The 20,602-nt window shown below is 31.8% G+C and overlaps 1 protein-coding gene across 4 annotated transcripts in view; it reads left to right on the forward strand.

Moving 5' to 3' along the window:
- LOC106458846 (elongation factor Ts, mitochondrial-like) overlaps positions 1–20,602 on the forward strand; it is a 62,800-nt gene that overhangs the window by 11,188 nt on the left and 31,010 nt on the right. For 3 of the 4 annotated variants that reach the window (XM_022385197.1, XM_013918400.2, XM_022385198.1), the window contains 2 exons: positions 1,117–1,282; positions 7,734–7,862. In XM_022385197.1, the coding sequence (XP_022240905.1) occupies positions 1,130–1,282; positions 7,734–7,862 (282 nt within the window). In that variant the 5' untranslated portion in view covers positions 1,117–1,129. The remainder of the gene's footprint in view (positions 1–1,116; positions 1,283–7,733; positions 7,863–20,602) is intronic. The other variant, XM_022385196.1, reaches the window with a different exon arrangement.

Genomic DNA, 20,602 nt, shown 5'->3' on the forward strand with positions numbered 1-20,602 from the left:
GTTTCATATCTGCGTGTGGTTTTACAAAAAAAAAAAAATGAATATCTTGACTTTTGCATGGTTGGGCCATTGTATTTCAAACTTCCCTTCCATGGTGTCTTCCCCTTGTTTACCTCCAGACTCAGCAGCAACCTGAAATAGATACATCTCTTTGTGAGCATATCCTTTTTTGCTTGCTACTTCTGTGGTATCTGATGTGAAGAACCCTTCAAACCAGTAGAGATCATACTGAGCATATTAATTTATGCTCATGCTAATTGTTGAGGAATATAGTGGGAACTAACTTCAACATAATATTAAGAAATGTGTCAAAAAGTGGTGACCTGATAAAGAAGACTTGCTAGTTTTTGCTAATTACTTAAATAGTCTTGAACCCACTATTCAATTTACTTGTATAGTTGAAGAAAATAACAGTTTACTGTTTTTGGATGTATTAGTTAAGAAACACACACAAAAAAATAGAAAAATGCAATTTCAACAAATACATATTAATATCTAAGTACTCCTTAGTTTTATAACAGTATAATGATTCTCATTCCATACATATGGAATTAAGGATGGCCTGACAAACATACCCTGAAAGGACCACTTAATTGGAAGAAGGGAAACGTTACCTCGTGCTAAACTTTAGCGTGGAAATCAAATTAACTTTTAAAGTTGTATGTATGAGAATTGTGAACATGTTTAAAAAGAATATTTCCTTTAAAACTTTTTCATTTGAGGCATGAAAGTCATTAATTTCACCTATATTGATTTAGTAATACATATTTATATTTTTCTTTACTGTTTTTAAAGACATTGTTTATATTAAAGACATATTTAGGTAATAAATCTGTTTAATGATTTTTTCATAGTGAATTTGTAAATGAGGTTGTGAAGAATTATTACAACGTTTTTATTGCTTTGTATTCTATGGTATTTAAAAAAATTTCACAACTACCTGAGATTTTGTGTTACTGTTTTAAAACTAAATTGGCAGGTGATGATGAAAGTTCTTTTGAATTATTTTTGTCTTTGGAAAACGTTTTTCACAGACAAAATATTTTATTTTTCCAGACCATGTATTATTTAATGTAATCTATGCTTTTAAATATTTTTTATGACGTGTTTTTTCAGCTTATGAAGAAATATGTTATTTCAAGACTTTTGTCGATTTTTTCATACTACCGGACGTTGGAGAGCCATTAACAAATCTGCTTTGGCAAAACTACGGAAAACAACTGGATATTCTTTCACAAATTGTAAGAAAGCTTTGGATAAATTTGAAGGAAATATTGAGAAGGTCAGTGTGATAGTTATTATATATTAAAAAAAAATATATATATATATTTATATAATTTTTTTTATCTCAAGATTACTTGTAGGTATACAATGTTAGATCTTGAAAGATAACTTCCTTTTTAAAGTTCAAACTTTACAAAGTTCACAGAGTAAAGTAATCTTTAGAACTGACAATAATATTCTCATTGTATCTCCAACTGATTCTTCTCAACTGTAGTGCTTCTAATAACTAAGGTGTATTGTGCTTAGGGATTTTGGCTGTTTTACACAAAGGCAAAGTTTTTTCTAAATAATCTTCAGTTTCTTTTTCGTTAGGAACATCATTTTCCACTGAAATGAAGAGAACCATTACTACAACAACATATTAAGTTGTAGAATTAGAATGACTTAAGTACCATAAAATCCCAAAAGATTTTTAATTTAGAAAGTTTCACTTTATATCATTATATTAATTTTTAACATATAAATAATTTTAGAACAGTTAACCTTGATTCAGTAATGAAGAGGTACCTTAAAATATATTAAAATATGCAAGTTATCAACATTATATAATACACAATTCAACTTTTATTTGTCAACCTAGTCAGTGGTTGTTAAAAGACATTACATGTTTCAACTTTATTCATGTCAACCTCAGAGTGTGAAAAACAAATTCTGTGCAACATATAAATACAAAAACCCTAGTGATAAAGCTATTAATTATTTTAAAGATGAATTACAAGAGGACAATGTGCCAGTCATTGAAATTTTAAACATGATAAAATTAGCAAAAACTTGAGTGGGAAATTAATATTTTCCAATTTAATAACGAGATCTATAAACATGCTGAAGGCCTAGCTGTGGGTTCTCCATTATCTCCCTTGCAGTATGATCTTTTCATGGATAAATTTGAAACTGATGCTTTACAGAATGCTAAACATAAACCAGAAATGTGGGTTAGGTATGTCAATGGCACTTTTGTGGTGTGGGGACACGTGGTAAAGAAGCCTTACTAGTTTTTGCTAATTACTTAAATAGTCTTGAACCCATTATTCAATTTACTTATGAAGTTGAAGAAAATAATAGTTTACTGTTTTTGGATGTATTAGTTAAGAAACACAAAAATAAGTTGGAAACTACAGTCTGTCATAAACCTTTTTCTGTTATCATGCTGCCATACCAAGAATCATGTCATACAAAGTAATAAAAAAAATGTCAGCTTTTTTACTTGTATGTTTATAGGTCTGTAAAGCTATGTTCTAATTCAGAACATTTAAAAATGAACTGTTATAAATTAAATATGTAGCTTGAGATAGAGGTTTCTTCCTTCAAGTTGTTGATACAGCTGTGAGAAAATTTAACAAAATAACAAATGATGTTCAAAAAAAATAAACTAAAATCAACATTTGATGAAATAGATAAAAAAATAAATGTTTTTACCATATGTCCCAGGTTTGTCATGTCCAATTTTTCATAAATCTGAAAGAAAAAAAAATCTCATTCCCATTTATGTACCATTGAATTAAATTAGTCAATGGTTAAATAAAACTAAAGATAAATTACATTTAACTCTTTCAGCAGGGGCTTGGTTCCTGGGACAGACTTCATAACCATTTTGTGCTTGTTATAGTTTCATGCTATAACTATTAAATTAGTAAGCAAATGTTAACAAAATTTGGTAGATTGTCAGTAAACATTACAATGCTTTCATATGCAAAATATAAATTATTTTTATTAAGTCTTAAGGTTTATATAGCAATATATTTCTCCTGTCTTTTTTCTTTTCACATGTTGTCTATCTATCATGCAAAGTAATATTCATTTTATGCGTCAGAACATTTTGAAATTTCACATGCGAAATCTTTATAATGCCCAGATAGTTATCAAACATTTCTTAAGAAAAAATTTTATATTTTTTGGGTTATTTTTAGTAATTAATATCTGTACGGGTTTGGTAGATTTGACCGATCTCGCAACCACCATAACAAATTAGGAAATAAATATAAATTATGTCTCTTTCATTCCAGAATGAACACAGATTATAAAATGAAAACATAAATGTATAGACTAAATAGCTTAAATCTCATAACATTATACATTTATATATATATTTATTATTTTTATTATATTGACCTTTCAGCCGTGGCTGGCTAATAATACAGAAGTTACAATGATGCGGTTCACGTGCACTCGTGTTACCATATCAAATAACATAAAACTGACCTTTGGTCTGTACAAAGTAACTTATCATGGCTGTGTTTTAGTAGACTAGTATTTTGTAAAATACAGTCAAATTTCAATTGTTATACATTATATACATATATAGATTATTGCTATTTTGAAATAAGTTCTTAAACTTATTTTTCTTAAAACATAGAACAGTAAATAAAGAAGTAAAGCAAACAACTATCCCTTCTAGTTACGACCTTTGTACTTGGTTGCTGCTTGGCATAGGTGCTAAGCCTTTAAAAATATTGCATGTGGAGGATATGAAACAAAATATTTTTTTTAGGTTTATATATGCATTTGAATAACTAAAAAATCATAAATTACTACATCAATGCCATAGAATTCTACTAATTTATGAACCTTAGTAACTAAGATGAAATTTTGAGCAGACTAAAGAAACACCCTACCTCCTTCAAATAATGGTTCAAAAGAAAGAAAATGTGTCAAATGCATTAAAATGGCTGAGAAAGCCACTAGGGGACATTCTGATCTTCCGATTGGTTATTCAGAAGTAAGTGTATAAAAGGGAGTGTTTCCAAAAATGGAAAGAAGTGGGCTTGTCAATACCGGTAATTTGTGTTTTTAATTCGTTCGAAACTTTTGACTTAGTATTTTGACTTCACAAACATCTAATTTGAACCAGTGTTGCATTTAACATACCACATGACACACAGAAATCGATGTTTATCTGTTTTTTTAATATTTTCTTTTGAATTAAGAAATTGAGTAATATATAGTACAAAATTTGAATTGTAATCTACAGTATGATATCAAACTTATTGAAATAAATTCATGAAATAGTAGTTCAATAAGATTTTGAATGCGAGTCAAGAAATGAGATGACATGGCCTTTCACCCATGACTCGTCTCAAAAGGGTTAATGGAGAAAATGGGTATTTATAAAATTGATTGAGAATGTGGTTGTTTATACATTGATCAAACTAGAAGAATTTTAAAATAGAGTAAATGAACATATTATTTCTATGGTTTCTCTAATATTTCTAGCTGTCATATTATTCAATTGAGTCAAAACAAGTTTTTCCTCACTAGATGACATGTCCAGTATAATTTACATGTTCAGCTAATGCAGAGTTTTCACTTTTCTTTTTAACATTTCTCTTTTCATATTAAATAAAGATGAAGGATTAGAAAATAAGAAACTAAGTAGATTGTGTGATCTTTTTTATATATGTAAACTGGTAGTTACATAACAATGGATTTTTGTATTGTGTTACACAACACTTGTTTTTCACACTCCTGAGGTTGATGTAAATAATGTCGAAACAGGTAGTGTCTTTACAACTGTTGATCAGTTCTTAAATAAAATTTTTAATTGTGTATTATACAATGTTGATTGTATGAATATTTTAATATATATCAATATTTACACAAGTTGCTTGAATTTTAACCTAAGAGATAACTTGTTTAACTGAAAAATATACATGTGGCCTCCGTATGTTATACCTGGTTAGAATCGGTGCTAGTTGTTTTCACTCTTGTGTTAGTGTATTAATGTTAATTATTCATTATGAAAGTGCCTCAGACAACTTATTTCTAGGGACATCACCATCTAAGTTCCCCAGAAGAGGGGCAATTTTCCACAGGACTAAGTTTATATTTTGTAAATACAATGTGTAGTTATGTTTTTGCCTTGAATATTACAAAAAACAGATCCACTAAATGCTAATGGCAATCTTGTACCATATGTTTCATGTTATATAATAAAGTGACATTATTTCTGAATGGCTTTATTTACTTATTGATAGGCTGTGTAATTACTTTTAGAAAAGAGCTGTACAAAAATTTACCCATTAAAAAAAATAAAAAAAATAGAGATTAGAATATCAGAAAGATGTATATTTATAAAACTGTTCAAGTTTCTTTTTTTGTCACATTCTGACAGCATCTCTTATTTTAATTACTTCTGACAATTAATTTTATTGTAGTCACTGCTTATTATTTGCACTGGTTCCTTGAAATGTGTGAGGTAATTGAGTGAAGATTTAACTTCATCAATTTGTTTTAGATACATGTATAAATTTTTATTAATTTTATGTGGAATGAATATGGTACAGCATCTGGAAAAAAACAACAGATGGTGGATAACATATCCATAAAAAGTGTATGCTTTGCTTATGAAATAAAAGGAATTTTGATTTTAAGAACAAAATATAAACAATTTGATCGTTGTTTATTATAGGCATGAAATATAACTGTATAAAAGTTTATTGCTATTAGGTGTGAACCAAAGTACTTGCAGTTAAGGTACTAAACTTTTAAGATTGTTATGTATGTAGCAATTCTAGTCCTGAGAGATACATAAGCATCATACAGACATAACAAATAATTGTAATCTTGTTAAAAACAGGTTGAAATTACTCATTTTTGTACAGTTTGGGAACGGCTTTTTTAACCCTATTTACAGGTCACGGGTAAAAGGCTATATCATCACGTTTGTTGACTCACATTCAAAATTTTATTCAACTACTATTTTATGAATTTATGTCAATAAGTGTGGTATCAAATTGTAGATTATATTTAAATTTTAGTATTTTTTGATTTAAAAGAAAATATAAAAAACCTAAACATCAATTTTTGTGTGCACATGGTATGTTGAATGCAGCATTTAAAATAAAATGTTGATAGTTTCTTGCAAATTAGGAACTCCAATTACCAGTATTGAGAAGCTAGAATATAAAATAAATACCTCCTATCTTTTCTATTTGCTGAGATATTGCTACATTTACTGAGTCAAACACAGTGGCCACACCCACCTCTTTCCATTTTTGTAAACACTTGCTTACGTACACTTCTTTCTGTGACGAGTGAATAACCAATCGAAAGCTCAGAATGTCCCCCTATTGGCTTTCTCAGCTTTTTTGAAATGTACAGTTACGGAACTCGTCCTTTTTATACAAGATTCCAAGTGGTAAGGTAAGACTAGTAAGCTCGAAATTTCATATTTTTTAGACCCAAATACACCTTAGTTACTAATCTTGATAAATTATAGTGGAATTCTTTGGTATTGATATAGTAATTTATGACTAGTTATTTCAAAATGTATATATAAAACCTAAAAAAAATATTTCGTTTTACATCTCCCATGTGTGAAATTTGATAAAGCTTAGCAACCTACGGCAAGCAGCAAACGAGTACAAAATTCATAACTAGAAGAGATAATTGTTATGTATAATTTTATATTTACTGTTCTATGTTTTAAGAAAAAGAACTGAAATTTAAGAACTTGTTTGTAAATAGTAATAATGTACATACATATATAAGATATTAAAACTGAAATGTGACTTTATTTTACAAAATACTTCTCTACTAAAACACAGCCAAGACAGGTCACTTTGTAAAAGCCAGTTTTATATTCTTGGATACAGTAACATGAGTGCACGTGCACTGCATCATTGCAACTTCTGTAATGTTAGCCAGGCATGGCTGAAAAGGTCAATATAATAAAAATAGTAAATATATATAAATGTATAATGTTATGAAATTTAAGCTATTTAGACTAAACATTCTAGAATGAAAAAAGCATAATTTATATATATTTCCTAATTTTTTATGGTGATTATGAGGTCAGTCAAATTGACCCGATCCATACAGAGATTTGATAGTGAAAATACCAAATAAAATTTAAAGTTTTTCGTAAAAAATGTGTGATAATTATCTACAGGTTATGAAGATTTTGCATGTGAAATTTGAAAATTTTCTGATGCATACAAGTATTTTTAATCTTAAAATGAAAATTACTTTGCATGATAGACAGGCAACATTTGAAAAGAAAAAAAGACATGAAAAAACATTACTTAAAAATCATCATAAAATTTAATTTAAAAATTGATATTTTGTATATGAAAGACTATATAATATTTACTGATAAACTGCAAAATTTCATGAACATGTGCTTACTGTATTAAAAGTTATAGCACAAAAACTATAACAATCAGAAAATGGTTTTGAAGTCAGTCCCCGGTAATGAGCTCGTGCTGAAATAGTTAATCAGGAGTCTATAATATTTTCACCTTATGATCTTTTCAAGAGCTATATATTATATAATTGACATGCATTACTAAATAGTACTACACTGATTAATAATTCATTGGAAATAAACATTATGCCATCTGGTGTTATTTATAGAAGAATGAGTAAAATAATTTTCAAAATGATTGTTAAATGTTGTTTTTTGTATATTGATTTGAAGAAAATGTAATTTGTGTTTTTTTTTGTTTAAATAGGCTGAGGAGTGGCTTCGTACTCAGGCTCAGGAACAAGGTTGGGCAAAGGCAGCTCATGTTCAAGGTCGTAAAACTGTGCATGGCCTTATAGGCATACATACCATCAATAACATGGCTGCAATAGTTGAGGTAGTTGTTCTGATATTTTCATTCTGTATAGTGTCTTTATGATTCATTGATACCAAAACATGTCTGTATTAATATAGGATAGGTTTTATATCTTTATATAGGAATTTCATACAATTACCTCGAAGAGAAATAAATATAAAGTCAAGGTCAAAACTTAAGAATATTAGCACATTGCCTTTCATTTTTACACCATAGTGAAAATTTATATAATAAATGTGATTGGTAATCAAACTTAAAAAATGCTGTACTTTTTTGAAAAAAAGTGTCCACATAGCTAATGAGCCATGATGATTGGATGTCGTTAAGATTCTAGAACATGTGTTACAATGTAGGTATCACTGGTAGGTGATAACTTGACTCACTTTGATGTTACCTTTTTCTTCATCATTTAACCTGATAACTGCTGAAATTTTAAGTACGTAACATTGCTATTGTTATATTTCATTACAAAAATATTACTAGTGGGTGAAATTATTTAAAATTTAACGAGAACTTTTCTTAAAACATGTAGTTTCACAATAACAAAATATTTAATCTTGATTTTTTGTACTATTTCTAATAAAAAATTCATTATTTATTGTAGTTATTTGCACTCGGACTTTGAATAGTTCACCTGCAAGGTGATTTTTATATGAAGTATATAAATACAACATTATATCTTACAGTTTTCACATTTCATTTGCATAATCTTGAGAACCTTATAAATGAATATCAAAAGTTTTGATAAAAAGATAAATGTTTTTATTCTATTTTCTATTTTCCTTATTATATCACTACTATATCTAGCTATTATCATCAACATCAGTGCAATGAAATGTTTAAAATTAACATATGGAAATATGTACATACCTTTCAACTCTTCATATAAATTTACTAGAAGTCTTCTCTGTTTCATATGCTTAATCACACATCTTTATCTTTTCACTTATGATTTATTTTCAATTTTCCTTTCCATTCTTTTTTTTCATTATTTATGCCTAAACATCTTATAATGGCTCTAGGGCCTTTTTACAACTCTTCGTGGGAGATTCATTAACCCAAGGGCAAAAATGTTTTGCATATGTCATATGTTTAGATTCAGTGAGATACAAGATGAATAAGTAAACTTATAAAAATCAGTAAACCTTTCAAATAAGAATTTGAAAACATAAATAACACATAATTAACTACAATGTAAAATCAAAACCTAAAAACTGTCTATCAAACTAATATTTATAAGGCATGAAGCAATAGCCAGGTGCTGGGAACACTGCTATCCACAATGGATGCCAACAGAAATATGCTTGTCATTTGAAAAATAATCTATTACTTGCATCGCATTTACCAGGAGAGACAAAATGTGAATTCTGCTCTTTTTATTGATTATAAGATTCCTTTTCAAGGGCAGAAAAAAAACTGTTGCTTAGCAACAGATTGCTTTGGAACATGAGCCTGGCATCTAGCTGATGGGAGAGGGGGATAAAGTAATTTCCTAAGAATTCCAGCAGTTGAGAACCGAAACTAATGTGTGAAATTTGACCTCGTATGCATAGAACTTCGACTAGACTGTTGCAAAGGTACAGAGAGAGAGAGAGAGAGAGCTATAATGATACATAAGCAAACAAACATACAATCTTTCAAAAGTATTCAAGTCACATGATCTGAACACTGAAGCTTTAATTGTTTGTTTTAGAGGTTTCTTTCACAACAAAGGGATAATAACTTGAATAATATAAAACTTTGAATTATAATGTATTTGATAATGGTAATTTCATTAGAATACATTGATGGTAAACTGGCTTAATTAAATTTTAAGGTAACTATATAATACTTTGTGATATGTGTAGAAGGGTATTTAAAATGGGTAGTGGTTGTTAAAGGGTTAAACCACTTTACTATCAATGTATTTTAATGAAATTGTAATTATTATGTATGTTATAATTCAAAGTTTTATATTATCTGTTTTTATTCCTTTATTTCAAAAGAAACCTCTAAAACAACAAGTAAAACTTCAGTTTTTGCTGTCATGATCAGCTCACGGTTACAATTTCTCAAGTTCAAGGGCTGGTCTGCACTGTATAGGCCTCTTTTAGACAGCCAAAGTACGGATACATTTCTTTTACATTATTGTCTCCATTACTCTTAAAGAATTTCTTCCCCCCCAAACAACAGTTGTAAATTATTCTTTACCTTAAGGTCAGCCGTGGCCACTTACAAAGTTGAAACTGGGTTGTTATGCGAAAGTTTGAAGTTGAATGACATGCTTATAACCAATAGAAAGACCAGATTTTGCTCTTCAAGGTTGTTACTGTGATGTTAATGTATGATTATAAGTTTATTTTTAAACAGGATGAAATGAAACTGAGTCCACTGTTCTCTTGATGTATCCATAGCACTTGGCAATTGTTTCTCACCTTATATGTATTAGTTTGATAGACAGTTAAGTTGCATTTAGGTTTTACTTTTATATTTTAATAAATTATGTATTATTTGTGTTTTAAAACACACATTTGGAAATATTTAATGATTTTTATAAGTTTAACTTCTTGTTGCCTGGATTGTGAAAACTTATAGACACAGCTCATCTATAAACACCATCTTGTTTTTGCAACAAGTCTCAGCATGGAGTCTGCCAAAACAACTTCATAAAGCCCTGTGGGCATCAGTTGACATATCATCATAAATAGTAAAAGATAAAGAATTTGAAAGAAAAATTAAAAATAGTCTAAGTGAAAAGATAAAGATGTGAAATTATGTATAGGAGACCAAGAAGAATATTGTAGAGAATTTTAAACATTTCATTGCCCTGTATGTTGATGATAATAAATAGTTAGTCATAGAGGAAACAGAAAATAAAATATAAACATTTGTCTTAAAATTTTTTTATTTTATTTATGAGGTTCTAGAGCTTATGCAAATAAAATGTTAAAAACTGTAAGGTAAAATAATAGTATTTTTTACCTCATATAACAACCACCTTGCAGGTGAATTATTCAGTGTCTGAGTGCAATTAACTACATTACAAAACGAATTTTTTTATTAGAAATAATAAAAATAATCAATTTTATTTTTTCAGAAACTACATGCCTTTAGGAAAGTTCTTGTCAAATTTCAACAATTTCATCAACTAGTTTTATTTTTGAGTGAAATATAATGATAGTGACGTTAGGTTGCAATTTGAGGACAAGGCTACCATAGGGTTAAACAATGTTAGGCTTCTACTCTTAAAGGTGTAAATTTTAATCTCAGCCTGTTAGTCTTACATTGTATAGCAAAAATTGTGTAATTTAATCATGCAATGAAAGAAAAACATAATTTTTAAAGCAATATTTTTAGTGGTTAGTTAGTGCTGATAATTGTTTTTAATAAAGAGACTGAATCCAACTGTACCTAAAAAAATATTTCTTTGGTGCACTTCTATTCTGAAACTTAACTCGAGTTTCATTGTGCAAATACAATATTAGAATATTACTTAGTTGCAATAAGCCTAGTAATGTGTCAGTAAAATTCGACTTTGTTAATTTTGGTTGTTATGAAATTTTTATACAGGAATTTTGTGTAATTTATTATGATCTATTGGGTTTTGAAACATTTCACCATTAACAAATATTAGATGTCATGACTTTTCTTAAACTAGGAATTTTCAAGTTTTTTCCATTGGCTTTCTCTGCTATTATCCATCATGAGATTACTAATTTTATGGATCAGCCGCCTTCTCCTCAACTTGTCCCACTAGTCCTCCTGAACAAGACGAACCTGTTCAGGCTGATGAAGGTTTGATAGCCTTTTATACCACCAGATTTTGCCGTTTTTTCCCTACTCCTCTTGTCTTGCAGAATCAGCTAGATCTAATACAACATTTGTCAACATGATTTCTCAGATATGTTATGTTTTATCCAATTCTTCAGTTTTCTGTGATTCCTTATTACCTCCATGTTGGCTTGTTTGTCATCTTCGGCTCTCGCTTTACACACGTAGTTTCACTGTAGTTGGAATTTTCTGGGTCACGATGCAACCTTGTCCTGAGTACATTTGCCGCCTTCTTGTTTTTGGGATTTCTGTATTCTTTGTTTGGTGATATGTTTTTGATCATGTATATGAGACTTTGGAATCTCATGTGTAATCTGTGCATCAACATTCGACCCTTTCTTGTTTGGTTGCACGTTTGTTGCAGTTGGAGCCATGACATGCCTCTATTCCTTTCCCATCCTAGCCCTTATCTACCTGTTCCTGCCCCCTTTCCAGGAGTTTCTCATTGCGTTGTTTGATTCAACATTGATGGGCTTGTCGCCAACAGTACCGGAAACTAACTGTAGGGTTCTGGTCCAGGGGGAGTTTGACTATTTTATATTGTTACTCTTTGGTGATCTTTCAATATAGTTTCATGAGTTCTTCAGGTTTTATCAGAGGGACTTGTCCTACTATTTCATTCCCCACCTCCTCTGTCCCTGGCACCCTTTTCCTTCCCAATAATTTGGGATCCTGCCACCATCCTGCATCTGTCTGAGGAGGTACAAGATTTTCTGTCTCATCAGGCTGTTGCACCTGTTCCTTGACACTCCGTGTTCAGTCCTTCTGATAGCTCTTCATCTCAGCTGTGGTTTTCGTGGCTTCTCCAGCCCCAACTTTCTCCTCCGTTACTTTTTCGTCTTTGCCACCCTCAGTCACTGGTGTTTTATCCAGACCTTCCTGTCCTCTGTCTTCACTCATGGCTTTTCCTCTGGTCATTGGCAAGGTAATTGGCTTCTCCTAAAGGTTAGTCTCTTTTCTGGCTTGTTTCATTCACCTTTGTTACATTGAAGTTTCTCAATGCAAATGGAATTTTTCCATCAGTGGTTTCTTGGTCCAGGGTTATCCCCTGACCAACTCACTCTTCTTAGTCATGGATTTCCTCTCTTGACTTTTGGATTGGAGGTCTTCTGTCTCCTTGGTCTCGGATTTTCGGGCAGTTCCGTCCCACATCTTTTGTTTTCCTGATCCCACATGTATTTACCTCTCTTGTACTTTAACTGTGGATGTGTTCCTTCCAGATTTGTTGTTCACAGCAGCAGGCTGCCCTTCCAGATGGGCCCTGCACTGCCTCATTTTGCCAACGTTCGAATCTCTCTCCCAGTGCTACTTATTTCACCTTCTCTTATGTTTTCCTTCCTTTACTATTTGCCTGTGGACATCAGTGGTCTGTTTATTTGCCATCATTGTTTCACACACTCCCTATCCTTTTACATATCTTCTCCTTTCTCCAGATTGTTTTTCCTATCTGGTGGTTCATGAGGATAATTCCTCCATTTAGCCGCTTTCCCTTCCTTCCGTATCACACCTTTATCCTCATCCTGATCCGAATAATCTTCTGTGTTATATTGCTTGCATGGCATTCTTATGTGGTGTCCATTTCTGCCTCTTTCTTCCTTGGCAACTGTCCTCTGTACATGTTATTTCTCCTTCCTCCTTTGCCAAGTGGGTTTGGCTCGTCATTCAATTGGTTTCTTCCTCTTTGTTGTCTTCTTCTCATATTTTGTTCTGATTGTCTTCTCACTTCATTTAACGCGTTACCTTTTCATTAGCATTACATCTTCATCGTCGTTTGGAGGTACTTCTTCAATCAGGCATGTTGACTACCCATGATATGTTTGTCTCTCACTATTTGCATCAGATCGTGGTTTCCTTCCTATTCGGGTTATCTTGTAGACATTCTAGAATATCAGAATTCAGTGAGACTTTGACTGGGTAAGTTAGGTTTTTTCTCTTATTTTTCAGTTTCAGGGGCCCTTTTCCCTTTTATTCATGCTCATTGTTTGAATCCCTCTCTGTGGTGAGTGGTACCTGACCAGGTATTCTTTAACTGTTCAAATCTACACTGTCAAGTCATGTCAATGTACATATTATAATTCCATGGCCACACAACGCACAGTGCAGAGATGGGGTGTTCCATAAGATTGCTTGTAGGTTTATCCTTGTGATAGAATTGCTTCATAAGTTTGCCCGTCTCAAACCGTACCCATCCATGGACTACATTGGTAAAGCAGAAGGTGAAAGCTGCTCATCCCTGCCATGCCTTTTATTGAATAAATTGTTATGGTCTGCTTTTAAGTATAGGGTTTTGTGGTCACCCATTGCACTGTCTCAGGTGTTGTCGTTTCTCTGGACTCTCCATCATGTTTACCCCCTTTTCTTCTAGTGGACTTTGAGAGTCCTCACCACTTTCCATTTCCAAGCCACTGGGGTGGTGGATTATGGAGGCATCCTCCTGAATGGGTTAATGAAATACAAAAAACATATAAATGATTATAAAACCATTCATTTGAGAGTAGGGTGGTGGTGTTCTGTTGGTGTAGATAACATGATATCCTCTAATATTAAACATAAAAACAAATGGGAGTGAGCCGTCAAAATTGCAGTTCACCTCTTCAATTGATATCCCTCACCCTACCCCCATGTGGATGTCAGTTCCCAGTGGCCGAGTTTTGGATTTTGAATAGAACCAATCAACATAATTCCTCACACATGTATTACAGATTCCTATATTCATCCCTCATTCATACTCCATCAGTGTTGTGGGTCACAGTGGAGGTAATTGTGGATTGTTACAGTTCCTTCCCTTCTGCTCTCCCTCGATGCTTATTATTCCGAGGATGTTACTGTGCTTGGCACAGTTCTGGTCGATTTCACTTTTGAGAGAGATAGTTTACATTATGTAGACATCTTTTTGATACTGGATGTTGGGTTCCTGGATCAATCTATTAATTTATCATATTCACATGTGCCCCATTCATGAGTCAGGGGTACTTGATTCCCTCTGGTCTCCTGAACTTGAGGTGAAGAGAGTATGATCCTCTTTTCTATCTTCCCCACCAGATGGCCTGGGTTTTGGATTTTTCCACCAGTATGATCTTTTTCCAGCTAGCCTGGGTTTTGGATTGTAGTTGACTTTCCGAGGATATGATCTTAATCCTACCCCCAGCATGGATGTTAGTTCCCAGCAACATGGTTTTGGATGTAGTTGACTTGCCATGTACAGTCCATCACACTCTAGCCACTCTACATCTAGTGGCACATCCTTTTCATTTTACCCACTTTTATAATTTCTGGGATGCAGTTTCATAAATATTACATGGTTTGGATCACTTTCTGGCCATAGTTCTCTCCCAATTGCATGTGCTCCTTTGTTTTCCACCTATATATGTGACATCTTTCTATGATGGGTGAAAAGTATACCTGTTTCAGAAGTGGTGTGGTCCCCCCACATCAGATCTTGGGACCTAACTGTCTCATCTTAGGGCGTGTCCTTTAGATGCTTTCGGAAGATGCTTCTTTCTTTCCCTTGCACCACTCTCTCCACCTATTCGATGTGGGATTCTAGCTATTTATGTGAGAGGAGTTAACGTACCCTATCAAAAGTTATAATTTTCCTATGCTGAAAATATATTTTCAATAGGTGCTTACCTCTCCTCACATGTTCTGCCCTTCTTCCCCACTGAAAACCGGTGCTTCCATTTTCTACCAAAACTCGAATTAATAGTTCGGTAGAATTGAATAGAGGGAGTCACGTGTGTCATGAGAATATGTCACAATCTTATTGGTGAAGGGTTGACTCATGATGATTTGCATGAGAGATGCATAAAAATCAGTCAATTCCAATGGAGGGGAGATAGAAGGCTTGTAGCATGCATAAAATTTGTTTGGAATATAGAGAGCAGCACTGAACAAGAATAGCTATTTATGTGAGTAGAGGTAAGTACCTATCAGAAATACATCTTCACTGTAGGAAAATTATAACTTTAAGACAAGGGACAGCTATGTGTAGATATCCCTCTTGTAACTGTGCAAGAAGATCTGAAACAAACTAAAAAAAAAAAAATTCAGTGAAGAGGTTGAGAAGATGATGCATTTCTTTTCTTGAATCTACAAGTATTTACACAGGGACTTTCAAATATATTTGTTTTTGTCCAGCTTCAGATCATTTCTTGTCTCTTTCAATTCACCCATAACAAACCATTACCCTTGTCCTCTCAAATACAAGATCCCAAACTCTGATTCTTGTGCGGATCAAGTAAACATGTGCTTGGTCAACTCTGAGTCTTGGAATACCAAATCCACATACTGTTAAACCATGGATATTTGATAAATGAAGTATTGTAATATGTTGCTGTATGACTCAAATTCTAGGTCATGAAAGGCTCCAAAGGGGATTGCAAAGAAGTTAAAGAGATTCATCAATTCTACAGAAAAGAAAGAAGAATAGATCAAACACTGGCAGATCTTCCAGTAGGAAAGGACTATAGCATTGGTGTTTACTAAGTGTGGAATAAAGTTTTTAAAATTGAAGAAAATTATAAAGTGAACTATATTTAAACAAAATTAAATAGAAAATTAATCTTGGGAATAAAACTGTATTTAAGGATCACTAAATAACTATTTTTAAGGTTGGAATACAGATTAAGAACAAACATACATGGCCAGCATAAAGATAATACTTCATCAGCAAGATGAAAACAAATCCACTTGAAAATAGTCTTAATGCACAATACAGTGTAGGATAGTGGCTCTCAACCTTTTTGAATCCATAGAACTCTTCTGGAGTCAAATTTGTGTCATGCAACCCTTCACAGCATTCATTACAAAAAACATGACTGCAATACTATATCAATAATTCCAGACAGAGTATGTATGTTTAATGTGGCTATATACCCACACACATACATGCAAATCACGAAAAACAACTCGTGCACACACACACACACACATAACAAGAAGTGTGCTCTTTCAAACAATAAAAGTTTACATGACTCAAGCACATGTTTGTACATGGTCTTGCTCACTAATTTAAAACAATGCATTGACTTCTTTTTATGTTGTGTCATTATGAAACCTGTTATACTGATAAAGAAATATTATGTAGTCGTTTTGCAATTATGTGACTAGTATTTATTTATGTATTAGGATATGTGGAACTCTTACACTCTGCAGAACCACCAGATGTCTGTCATGGAACCTGAGGGTTCCGCGGAACCCCGGGTGAGAAGCACTGGTGCAGGGTACAATAGAACCATCCGAAGATATAGTAAGCAACTTATGTGACCAAATTGTACTACACAAAAGCAATGTCTAGAATTAAATTAGCACAGGATTTCAATAAAAAATTACCATGGTTCAAACTAGAACTTAAAAAAAATACTGTGTGCTCATAATAACATTGGAGACATCTTTGCTTCATGTGACAGCCATACATACATAAGTCCCACATTTACAAGACAATGTGTGCTACTATGGAACTACTCCATGAAATAGTAAATAGCCCTCTTGACCAAACCGTGTTACAGAAAGCAATGCCTGGAGTTGAATTAGCACATGACTTTGATCAAAACTACAATGTTTCAAATCAAAACTTGAAAATATATTGCATGGAAAAATAAGTACTTTATTTGAAACTATAGATGCAAAATAAACCCTTTAGGTTAAAATATACATATAAAGTGGGTCTTCTAGGTGAAAAACAAGTTGTCAAGGGACATGGTGGATTTTCACTCCTGAAATGTTGTCTGAATAGCAAAGTTCACCTGGCTAGTTTTATACTTGCAGCCCTGGAATTTTCCTTTTCTTATGACATTAGTTTACTTAATGTGAAAGTGTAATTGATATTTCTTAGTGTTGCCTGTGCAACATTGCCTTTCACTCATATCAAATGAGATGTTGACTGTGAACTCTTCTGAGAAGTTGTGATGCCAGTCACTTAGTCAACAATATCAGTACAATTATTGCAGTATTGGACATCATGTGAAGTGTATTGTGGATCTGGATGATTAGTGTTTTTTTATTTTAAATCTACGTGCTCATTAACTCTCTCAACATGGGTTTAGTCAATTTGACTGACTCCTTGACCTTTTTATACTCATTTTAAAGGTCTTTATAGATTTAATTCTTCTAACTTTCAATATAGTGTGTATATATTTTCTAGTGAAGTATTTTTAATATACTAAAACAAAGATATGTCCATGAATATATTGAGTACTTGTTTTGGAATAGTCTGTGTGCAAAGTCGTTACGAGGTTGGTCAATTTGACTGACCTCATAACCCCCCCCCCCAAAGGAAATAAATCTAAATTACCCTCTTTTCTTACTAGAATGTCTTCAAATGTAGTGTGAAACTACATTTGTTTATCCTAAGTAGCTTTAAATGCATAACAGTATACATCTATTTATAATTAAATTTTATTATTTTATTGCCCTTTGAACCATGTCTAACTACTAAATGCACCATTATATGTTGATAAATCACTCGGGGAACATGCAGCTCACGTTACGCTATCAATTTTACTTTTTACTTTTTGGAGGGGTGGTGGATAAAATAGAGAAAAGAAGATGCCTAGAGAAAATGTGTCACACTAGGAGAAATTCAGGATTTTTTTAATATTGCCTTGTAGAATTAAGAATGTAAAACTTGTATACTATTAAAATATTAATTATTTGCTAAGATTTTATGCTATACTAATTGGTATAACGTAAACAATAAGTAGTTTAACAAAATTTTGAATGTAAGACACAAAAACCTTATGTTATTCACAGTAAAGGATACTCGTGGTGATAGGGTTAACTGAATGTGGACTATCCAATGTGTAAAGTAATTTTGGTTTTAAGAAATTAATTTATTTTTACTTTAAAACTTAATTTACAGCAAATTGTACTACTAATAAGCTTTTCTGTTTAATTTTCATATAATGTCCCACTATTATTCTTGTCCCTTTTTGATGTTCTTTTATATACAGTCTGTTTTTACCATAAATCTTCTTCAGCACTATTTCTAACAAATTACACAATTTCTCAAAAAAAAAAGGATTTATTTTTGTGTGTTCTCATTATTTGACAGTGAACTACTAACAGTTCATTACTCCATAGACTGATCTGCAACATAACCTCTTAAAAATTTTACTGTTCTTGAAACATTAAAAATATCTTTATTAAACTGGGAAGTTTAAAAAAATCTTATTTTATTTCTAAATTTAATATTCATAATTTATGCAACTTTTTTTGAGCATCACACAATATCAGATTGCATGCAGAATGATACGAATGGAAATATGCGTATAACAGACACTTTGTAATACACTGTTTAGCCATCAGAGGGTTGTCCTGTAGTGTAAGCTGCTATTCTTTGAGTCTGAAGGAATTGTTTGGCTAATATAGTTACTGTTGATCTTGGAACTGTGCATTTGTTGATGGTGCCTGCTATAGCAAATGCAGTAGGTGTTATAACTCTTTCAGCATGGGCTCAGTCCCTGGGACTGACCTTGTAACCATTTTGTGCTTGTTATAGTTTTTACGCTATAACTTTTAAATTAGTAAATGAATGTTAACAAAATTCGGTACATTATTAGTAAACATTACATTGCGTTCATACACAAAATGTAAAAATTCTTTTATTAAGTCTTAAGGTTTGTAAAGTAATGTTTTTCTTGTGCCTTTTGTTTTCTTTTTTGCATGTTGCCTATCTAACATGCAAAGTAATTTTCATTTTAAGATTAAAAATATTTTTAGCATTGGAACATTTTCAAATTTCACATGCAAAATCTTCATAATGTCCAGATAGTTATCAAACGTTTCTTAAGAAAAACTTTATCTGTTGTATTGAGTAACTAATCTTTGTACGGGTTTGGTGGATTTGACCAATCTCATAACCACCATAAAAAATTAGGAAATAAATATAAACTATGCCTCTTTTATTCTAGAATGGAACACAAATTATAACACAAAAACATAAATGTTTAGACTAAATAGCTTAAATCTCATAACATTATACATTTACATATATTATTTTTATTCTATTGACCTTTCGGCCGTGCCTGGCTGACAATATAGAAGTTACAATCACGAGGCTCACATGCACTCATGTAACTGTATCAAATAACATAAAACTGACCTTTGGTCTGTACAAAGTAACTTGTCTTGGCTGTGTTTTAGTAGACTAGTATTTTATAAAATACAGTCACATTTCAATTATTATATATGTATATAGATTATTGCTATTTTGAAATAAGTTCTTCAACTTACTTTTATTAGAACATAGAACAGTAACTAAAAAAGTAAAGCAAACAATTATTTTTTCTAGTTACGACCTTTGTACTCAGTTGCAGCTTGACATAAGTTGCTAACCCTTTAAAAAAATTGCACATGGAGGATATGAAACAAAATGTTTTTATGGGTTTTTATATACATTTGAATAACTAAAAAATCATAAACTACTACATTATTACCACAGAATTCCACTATAATTTATCAAGATGTATTTTAGTCTAAAAAAATATATAATTTTGAGCAAATATTGGTTCAAAAGAAAGAAATAGCACCAAGCCCATTAAAATGTCTAAGAAAGCCACTAGGGCGACATTCTCAGCTTCCAATTGGTTATTCATGTCATATATAGAAGTAAGTGTATATAAAGGAGTGTTTCCAAAAATAGAAAGAGGTAGGCGGGGTGCCACTGGGTTTGATTTATTACATGAGCAATACCTTAGCAAATTGAAAAGATAACAGGCTTTTATTTTATATTCTAGCTTGTCAATATCGGTAATTTGAGTTTCTAATTTGTAGAAATTATAGACTTAGTATTTTGACATCACAAACATCTAATTTGAACCAGTGCTGCATTCAACATACCACATGACTCACAAAAATTGATGTTTATCAGTGTTGTTTTTATATTTGCTTTTAAATTAAGAAATTGAGTAATATATAGTACTAAAATTTGAATTATAATCAACAGTTTGATA

Source organism: Limulus polyphemus, unplaced genomic scaffold, assembly GCF_000517525.1.
Source record: "Limulus polyphemus unplaced genomic scaffold, Limulus_polyphemus-2.1.2 Scaffold522, whole genome shotgun sequence".
Taxonomy (NCBI): Eukaryota; Metazoa; Arthropoda; class Merostomata; order Xiphosura; family Limulidae; genus Limulus; species Limulus polyphemus.